The sequence below is a fragment of the Seriola aureovittata genome, chromosome 1, assembly GCF_021018895.1.
Source record: "Seriola aureovittata isolate HTS-2021-v1 ecotype China chromosome 1, ASM2101889v1, whole genome shotgun sequence".
NCBI classification, from domain to species: Eukaryota; Metazoa; Chordata; class Actinopteri; order Carangiformes; family Carangidae; genus Seriola; species Seriola aureovittata.
In genome coordinates this window covers 962,058-971,900 of record NC_079364.1, presented here as the reverse complement: position 1 = coordinate 971,900, position 9,843 = coordinate 962,058, and the positions used below count along the sequence as shown (strand labels likewise).

Below are 9,843 nucleotides of genomic sequence, written 5' to 3'. Positions count from 1 at the left end.
CTGTTTCACAGCACTACAGAACGACCTGAAATGACTCTGAATACATTAACATGAAGGGGGTGGGGCTTATGAGCTATACTGCAGCCAGCCACCAGGGGGCGGCAGGGATGTTTGGGAGCTGTGATGTCATCCATCTTTATATCAATCCTGATCCAGTTTTTCAGACTAACACCCTGAGTCCTTTAGTACTGAGGATTCACTGATACTGAGTCTTTTTCTTATTCACATTTTATTTACTAATTTATTTTTCACGAGCTCTTTGATCCAAAAAACATTCATCAACATCAAGTGTTGATGTGATTTAGAGGGAAAAGGAAACTTGTGAAGTTGCTGTGACATGTTCAACTAAAGAGAAGACGTCTCACTCTGCTGCAGTTTCAGAGGATGTTACAGAGTGGAGCCAAATAATCGACAATTAATATTAATTAGTTATTTAAAACCTGAAAAGTTTTTAATACCTTTTTTATGTCCAACCCAGTGAAAGAGATGAGAATTATTTATGAATAATTATGTTTCTCTTAATTAATCATGACACACGACCTGGACCTGGACAAGCAGCTGAAACTGACAGATAAATGAATGGATGGGTGAACCAATTAAAAAATTACCTATTCATTTAACAACAGCCCTGAGGATTTCAGACAGTTTTTGCTGAAATGACGACAATGACAAAACATTTTAGAACTAAGATTCCCGCTGACAGAAAAGGCTAGAAAAGCTATTCAAGACTTTTAAATAACTTTAAAAAGCCTTTCAGCAGTTTTTTGAGGAAACTTAAATCAAGACTCACAGATACCCTGCAAGAGGAGAGGAGCTCACAGCTTCGTTGTCTTCGGAGTTTAGTGAATCTATTTTGACAAACTCTGGTGTGACCAAATAAATTCTCACCTTCACACCTTCTCTTCACTCTCATGCAGCAAAATGTTCAGTGTAGAAACTGAAGAAGAAGAACAGAGTTCAGTAAAGAAAGGATCAGATTTTGATCAGGTTTATTTTAGCCTTCAGTTCAAACATCGATCATTAGGATCAAGTCTCTATGTTTCGGACGGAAGCTGTTCATCCCTGCAGCAGAGTCCGGCAGAGTCCAGCAGAGTCCAGCAGAGTCCGGCAGAGTCCAGCAGAGTCCAGCAGAGTCCAGCAGAGTCCAGCAGAGGCCAGCAGAGTCCAGCAGAGTCCAGCAGAGTCCAGCAGAGTCCTGACCTGGAGCTGGAGTCTCATGGTGGAAAATGCCACAAACAGTCGTCAAATTAAAAAACCAGCGTTGAACGAAACACTCACTTTTATTTGATCCTTTCAGAGCTTTTACAAACAAAAGTCAACAAGAATAGAATAGAGTCTGTTCTGATATAAAAATATAACTTTTAAAGGAAGAAGCGACACGGAGGAGCAGCCAAGCACGGGGTCAGAGGTCACATGATCAGACAGGAAGTGCAGGTCAGATATTCTGAAGATAAAACACCAGTGATTGAAGAATCTGCTTCACGTCCACAGCATCTGTTCCAGGTAATAGTCCGTACCCCAGAGAGGGAATCCGTTCCCTCACCTGCCTCCTGTCACTGTCCTCGTATCCTGGCAGAGTCAGATGTCAGGTTGTAGAGGTCAGAGGTCAGGGTCCCTCAGGCGTCGCAAACTTCCTGTTTCGGACCTGAACGACTTCCTTCCTCTCCTTCAGGAAGTTTCCGAAGGCGTCGGTCTCTTTGCTTTCCTCCGTGACTGAAACATGGAGAACAAACGAGTCTGTCGTCTGACGTTCATCAAACTCAAACATGAACCTGGTTTCTGTTCTTAACTTTTATTTCTTGTTTATTCATGTGACTGAGGTTCCTGTGTTTAACGGCGTACACTGCCCTCTACAGGCAGAGAGCAGGAACTACAGAAACACTGCAGCTGAGTTTTCAGTAAGATAGAAAAGTTGTAATCATTTCATTTGTTTTCTTAAAGCTGATTAGTTTTACTTTGATTATTATTTACAGCCCATAATTTCTATTGAAATCAATATGACACTTTCATACAGTTACATCTGTGATTTAAAGCAGTTTAACCACCAAATCACAAAAAGTTTTCTTCTCCAACATGAACTGACTGAGCTGCTGCCTTTTTTAGTTATGTGGATATTTTTCATTTACAGATAACTAAATCAATCAATCAATCAATCAATCAATCAATCAATCAATCCCTCCCAATCTCTCAGCAGTGATGTTCTGTAGTTTAAAGAGATTAAATTACACATTTCTCTGACATAATATATTTAAAAATCAGATACATTTTATTTTGATCAAATATTTAGTTGCTGCATTTTGTACATCTGTGTTTTATTTTTTCTCACCGCCGTGGTCGATGTCGTCCGTGTCACTTTCCTCCCCCTCTTCCTCGCAGTCGTCAGGGTTACCACGTGTCATGATGAGGTCACTGGGTCCGGCGATGTCAACGTCCTCTGTGGACAGGAAGTCAATCAGCCAATTACAATGATAAAGTGAGTTCTCAGAAGAGACGCACAGATCTGATCTGACGGCTCGTCGTAGTTCAGGTGCGATGGATCCATTAATCTGAGCTGCCGACGCCACAGTAATCCCAGCCTACGGTTACCTTCAGGTGATAGTGACTTCCTCCACTGAACCATCAGTTAATTACTTTCTCATTTAATGTATTGATCACTTGGTTTACACAGAGTCAGAAAATATGGTCAAAAATGCCTATTTTCATTTCCCACAGCTCAACGTGACGTTTTTAAATTGTGTATTTTTGTCCCACCCACAGTCCAGAATCTTTACCATCACATATGACAATGAAAAACCTCAAACCCTCACGAGCTGGAACCACCTTGGTTTCAAAACAACTTCCAACAGTTACTGGACCGAATACAAGACGATATAAGTTTCAGCTGCTATTCAACGATATAAAAATGAATTTTTTTGACACCTAAATGATTTATTAACAGTGTTAAAATAAGGATTTAGAGTCATTTTAATTAGTAATTAACTTACTAAAATCACTGGTACATAAGAAAATGAATCAACATGTTGTAATAACATCTGTTCTTCACCCTCCTCGTCCTTGGTGTGAAAAAAGTAAATGAAGAAAAGTCTGAAAAATAAAATAACCAAAGTGGGATTTGGCGCCTCCTGGTGGCTGCAAGCTGCTACTGCCACAACAAATATTTCACATTTTATTTTATAAGTAATTTCTTTAATAACCTCAGAGAAAACTTTTGGGATGAACTTCGGAGCAGACGGACTCTTCCTTTTAAAGTAAAAACTATATTTCTTTTTACCAATAAATCACTTAGTTTAAGCCCTTTTATTTTATGTTGTGAGTATCTGTCGGCCGTACCTGTCGCAGGTGTGTTTGTCATGTCCACAGCTCCCAGGTCCTTCCTGAGACGCTCCATCTGCTCCTGCTGCTTCTTGCTCTGAGCCTCCGCCTGATGGACAGGAAGTCAGTGAAAACATGGAGAGAAAAGACAGAAAACACACTCTGACAGAAACACACTCACCAGCTGTTTGCGGAGTCGTTCATACTCGGGTCGATAGTCTCTGAGGAAGGAGAAGAAGAAGAGTTCAGTTTAATTTTCCGCCGTGACAAGAAAACAAACATGAAGCAGGCGACAGACGAGAAGAGAAACTCTGACACACCGACAGTCGTTTTCATCAACCTCCAGAGTGTGAGTCAGATTCTGTGATAAACGAGTGATGAATGAAAGGAAAAGAGCAGAGACACGTCTTCAGCTTGTCTCATCGCTCTGCTGCTCCAAGGTTTTTTACTTTCTTCTCCATCGTTTGGTTTGTGTGCAGATTGGTTGGTTTGCAGAGATTAGTGATGCTGCCGATACCGATCATTAGTCACGCACTGCGGATGGCACACGTTATATCAGTCTTTGTCTTTTGTCGTAGCAGATCCTAAATTTTGCTGCAGCTCGTCTTTAGCTGCTGCTACTTTATTGTTTTGTCCTAGTCTGGATTTGAACCCACGACCTTTCACACCCACAGAGAGGATCCTACCTCTCAACCAATCACCACACCGCTCAACAGTGACGAGCGTGAGCTTTAACCCCGCCCACTGACCTCTCATACTCCTTGGCTGCATCCTCCACCTGAACGAAGAGCTCGTCCAATCCGCTTCCTGTGACTGCGGACACGCCCACCACCTGCAGAATCACAGACGACAGTGTCAGGACAGATCTGATGGGTTCTACTCATGATTCTAGTGCAGGTTACCATGGTTACCGTAGTGATCTACCCTGGTTATGAGCCAGCTTTGTTAAATCAAGTCAGTATGTCAGTTACACGCCCTTAAAGCAGCTCCTCAGCTGTTTACACTTGACTTCGTGTCACTTCTATTTTATGTATTAAATATAAATAGTTATTTATTTACATATATACACATACAAGTCTGAGTTAAACCCATTTTCATCTGGTACAGGTCTCGGGTCTGTGCCACTCCTCTTACCCGCAGGCTGGTGTAGAACTCGTCCAGGACTAGACTCATCGAGCGAGTCAGGTTGCTCACATACGAGGTTTCCTGGTTCAGGGCGTCCTGGAAAACCTCAAAGTCCTTCATCCACTCCACTGCGAAGCTGTGGTCGATGATGTCGGTCTGCACAAACAACAACAACAACAACAAGTCAACGATGAGCCAACAGGTGATCGTGACTCAACAGCAGAATAAAGTCACGCGGCTGACAGGAAGTGACCTCACCTTGTTCATGACGACGATGAAGGGCAGCTTGGTCTTATAGAGAATACTGCGGGAGAGAAACAGCAGCTGAGACTGACACGACCTCACAGGAAACAGTGAGACATTTGTCCATTTGTCTTTCAAATAAATTGAAGTCCAAAATAAAAATCAAAAGGCTACTGATGCATCATGGGGGATGTAGTTTATGCAGGCAAAATAATATATTGTCCAAATATATCTGCATTTTCTTTTGGATGTATTCATCCAAACAAGCAGCAACCAAGGAGCACAGGCCCACCCAGGTGCATGCTGGTCCTAAACCAGTCCACGTACCTAAATAACCTCATGTGCCCATAGCGTTTCCCAAAACAAACAAAATACTAGTTAACCAAACTAACTTTGCTAGATAAGGAAATAATATGAAGAAACTAACGACTAACAAAAGAGGTTTTCGGACTCGTCTCATGTCTCTGTAGTGATGTCACTGTGATGTCATGTTGATGAGCAGTGATGTCATTACTGACAGACCACACTGCTGTACTGAGGGTGACGAGTTCAGTGTGGTACCTGCAGGCGTAGAGCATGTTGGACATGAACGTGACGGGGCTGACGCTGCGGGACGTGTCCATCACATAAATCACGACACAGGGGAAGGAGGAGGCCTGAAACACACACACACACACACACACACACACACACACACACACACACACACACACACACAATAAACAGAGTGTAATAGCATCAGCAAAGAAACACAAACAGAGACGTGGTGTTCAGACCTACCAGAGCCTCTGTGATGATGGTTCCAGACGCTGACCAGGTGAAGACCTCAATCTGACCTGGGGTGTCAATCAGCACGTACCTGCGGAGGTCAAAGGTCATCAGACACACCAATACACAAGAGAGACAAGGTGAGAGAGGTATCCTGCTCTCATACACCAACATCTCTCTTCTGGTTCTCAGTCATATTCTTATAATGCAAACTGGATTTTTCTGTAAATGTTGCAGCCCACTTTTGTCATTTCCTCATCTACTGATGGTGAATCAAGAAAACACAAAATCACTCATATTTGAAAAGGTAACACTTATTGAAAATGTGACGATCTGTCATTGGTTTACGTAAAAAAAAAAAAAAAAAAAAGAAAAGAAATGCAGCAAGTTGTTTTGCTGCTGGAATTTAAGACCAATCAGCTGCTGCTCCTGCACATTAGACTGAGGACGAGGGTGAGGACACATCTCCGGTCCAGCTGAACTGTATCTACCTGAACACACTCAGCTGTACAGACACACACAGGCTGATACTGACCTGTGGTTCTGCTGCTTCTTCTCTATGAACTGCATCACCTGGAGAACACACACAGACACACCTGTTATTCAGTCTCAGTTTGTTCAGTCTGTTGTTTCTGATGATTTCATCAGACTCTTTGCGTCTGGAAATTAAAACCAAAACTGTTTCATTCAGTTCCAGAGAACAGAGATTATTGTCTCATGTCCCATCCAGACTGGATTTCTGTCTGCAGGATGATTGTCAGAGATTTTAATCCAGTCCAGAGCGTGGGGGTCATTGTCAACCCCCCTACCAAGGTAATAATTTCAGCCCAGATGACTTCCTGCTTTTCTTTGGGAGCAGGAGCCACATCCTGACAGGAGGAGCAACTCGTCCAACTGTCTTCTTCAAATCAGTCCAGTGTGATGTTTGTCAAAAGTGTAATAGCTAAATGTAATAGCTATTCTAAAAGATGGAACCATGCTGACACCAACATACAGACCTGTATGTCCAGACAACAGTTCAGCGCTGTGGTTTTAAAGGTCTATAGTTCTAGATTAAACTCCTCAGTTCTTGACTAGATTATAATGTTCAGACCTTTAAACTAAAATAAACTTTGTGGCAGTTTAAACCAAAGCTGTGGATCATTTTAACAGTCTGGACATTTGCCTCAGATCCGTCAGAGCTGTGTTTTAAGGTTAAAGAGTTCACAGCTTTGGTTTAGTTCATTCAGAGCGTTGATCGAGTCACCTGATCGAAGCGTGTGGCGAACAGGTTGAGTGACGTCACGATGCCGCCGTTCGGTCCGAGACCGTACTGCTTCATCACTTCCTTGTAGTTCACAGTGTCCCTGATGTCTGGGGGGAAGACAAAAACAACAGAGCAATTCTCTACAACAGCACTGTTAAGAATATGTTGTGTGTCCAGGAAATAGACTGCTCCTCACCAATGTTTGCAGGGAAGGGGACTTCGTGGACGGCAGGGTCCAGGTTGATGACGTATGGAGGAGCTTTCAGAGTGTGAAGGTGAGCCGTCAGCCTCTGGAGAAAACACAAACACTCAGATCAGAACAGAGAGCTCCTTTACATAAAACAGACATGATCTTATTTAGGATCTGGTTAATTAAGGTTTCGCAGAAGGAATAATGCTGCGTTTTATATGACACAATCCTTACAGGCCTCGTCAGGAGGGGGAGATTTTTGTCTTTGTCTAAATTCAACATGTCTTTAATTTTAACTTCATGTTTGTTTACAGGTGCATTACTGCTAGATCATGGTGAACGGTTGGACACATAAGCGAGGCATTTAAATACACAAAGGTCATCCGATGTGCTTTAAGCAGTAAAAAGCATAGAAAGAAAACAGAATAATTCTTTTAAAAGCCAGATAGATTTGATCATAGCCACATCCAAAATATTCAACATGGTGTAAACAAAATGATCACATTTCTTTTTTGAATAAAAAAGAAACAGTAGGAATAGCTTCAAATTAAAATCACTCTATGGATAAACTGTAAGTAAGTGCATTTCTTACTGAGTATTTTCACTCTTTTGTCTGATAATGAACAAACTGTTATGGACACGAGTCACCAGTTTCTATAAATCATAGAAATATTTATTTGTCATCAGAAGATTTAGTTTTATCTTCCAGTTATGGTCATAAAGTCTCCTCCTGTCAGAGCTAAGAGAAGAGTAGCAGAGAATCTGTGTTCAGTTCAAATCAAGGTATAATACTAATATATTTATTTAATGTGATAAACTCTCCTCTGTTTGTTAGCAGCTCTGTTTTCAACATCAAAACGATTCGACTCATTTATTAAAATATCTCCTGGACGTTATTATCTAATAACGTAATTGTTAACTGTTTTGTCCCTGTCAGGATCCTGTAGGATTGATTACTCCAGTTCCAGTGATCTGATTGGTCCGTGGCTTTGATCCCATCCTCTGAAGTTAACCTGCTCCGGAGCAGGTCAGGAGTTCAGCGTTGAGTTACCATGGTGATTTACCTCGGTAACAAGTGAGCAACCGTCGTGGGACTGAAAACCCAGAGTCAAACCTGAAGTCATCTCGGTACCTCAAACCCAGCTTCGCGGTACAGGCCTCAGGTGAACAACAAGCCGCGGTAAGTGTTGTAAATCCTACGAGACGTGTGAATGTGAAACTAGTCTGTAAAAGATTCAAATGCTCTGATTAATACAGACATATGAAATGTCCAAACCGTGTTTACTGCAGCTAATATTAGCCTACAACGACAGCTAACGGTGGGAACTAACGAACACGGGGATGTAAACCCGCCATTTTCTGTTCCCAAGTGATGTCCAAGAAGAAGTGGTAGTTTTTAACGTCTTTTAAAACGTTTCCCTCTTTCAGCTCGTCACCTGTTACCCGAAGCAGCTAACTCATGCAGCTAGCCGCCGTTAGCCACACACGCTAACTAACCTGAACGAAGGTGGTTTTCCCGGACCCCGCCATCCCCAGCACGATCAGACACACGGGTTTGTCCCGGGCAGCAGCCCCCGGTGTCCCGCTGTCTTTCCCCGCCGCTGAACCCTCCTGGTTTTCCATCAAAACCTCCTCACGACCGGGACCGGTACGCTGCTCTGCTGCTGCCATGTTGTTTGGGTATTGCAACCGGCTGCCGTAAAGACACAGGTACTGTCGTAAAAATACTGTACACACTTAATACATCAGTGAGAGTACAAACTTGGCACCAGGAGGCGCACACGGGTTTATATGAAAGCTTCTAACAGAGAGAGAGACAAACAGAGAACTTAATAACTGGTTTCCTCAAACGCTTTGATGCAATTCAGAAACATAATTGTCACAACTTTTAATGCAGTTGTCAAACAGGTAATGCATTCCTCAGAAAACTAAATCACCTGTGCAGAGTCTAAAACAAGTAAGACCTTCTTCACACATGTCAAAACATGCAATCAGTCAATCACTTAAACATTGTCACTAATGAATTAAACCTTTTCACCAGAGGTTCAAGACTTAGACGCCAAACATTTGGTAAAAACCTGACTGACTTTAGAAAAAGAACTGCAAAAAATATAGAGTAAAAAATGTTCAGACACAACTCTGCACTCCAGTTACAACAGTAACATGTTGGAAAATAATTATATTCTGTTTCAACATTGCATTGGTGTTCATTATACTGTGTACATTTCAACCTCTCAACAGATCACTGCATGAAAATGAATATGCATATGTATATGCAAGCCTATGGAAAACAAGAGCTTTAGATTTATCACATGGTGCATCCAAACATTATTATACTGAAACGTGTTTGGCATTAGATGCAAATACTTGATTTTTAGATGTTTTTACATTATGATATTTATAATGCAGTGTTTCATTTTACAGCAGATTTGTGGCACTTTGTATTTTGTGTGCAATTTTTGGATTTGTGTGTAGTTTTGTAAAAAAAAGACCTAGTTTAGAAAATGTGTGAAGGCAGCTGAAAAAAACTGCATCAGTGAATTCACATGATTTGACTGCTGTAACTGAGGAAAGCAAAATGATAAACGTGGAGCTCCATAAATCTGAGACCACACGTGAAGACATTTCATTACAAATGATTATCATTTAAACAATCTGAGTAAAAAGTTTAATCTTTGAAAAATGTACATGATTTTCAGAATATTGTAGTATTTATTTAAAATGTTCAGGGGGGCATAGGTCATGTGACTGTGGAGGGAAGTCTGTGACAGTCAGGACTCTTCATAATAATAATAATAACCAGCTTTATTTTTATAGCACCTCTGGGTTACAAAGTGCTTTACAAGACAAGATAAAATTGAGGATGAACACTAAAAAATGAATGATAAAAACAAGTTTAAAATTGTTATAACATTAGGGGCAGGAAAAGTGACAATGAGGTTCAGTAAAAATGAGATAA

The 9,843-nt window shown here is 41.4% G+C and overlaps 1 protein-coding gene across 1 annotated transcript; it reads right to left on the bottom strand.

Moving 5' to 3' along the window:
* Positions 1–972: 972 nt before the first annotated feature.
* On the bottom strand, positions 973–8,594 carry gpn1 (GPN-loop GTPase 1). The gene is made up of 13 exons (XM_056373227.1): positions 8,382–8,594; positions 6,891–6,984; positions 6,695–6,801; positions 5,984–6,021; positions 5,461–5,539; positions 5,242–5,336; positions 4,696–4,741; positions 4,447–4,593; positions 4,062–4,144; positions 3,494–3,533; positions 3,331–3,421; positions 2,327–2,434; positions 973–1,713 (listed from the first exon to the last, which is right to left on the bottom strand). The coding sequence occupies exons 1-13, from the start codon at positions 8,553–8,555 to the stop codon at positions 1,607–1,609; spliced, it is 1,209 nt and encodes a 402-aa protein (XP_056229202.1). The 5' UTR covers positions 8,556–8,594; the 3' UTR covers positions 973–1,606.
* Between the last annotated feature and the right edge of the window lie 1,249 nt (positions 8,595–9,843).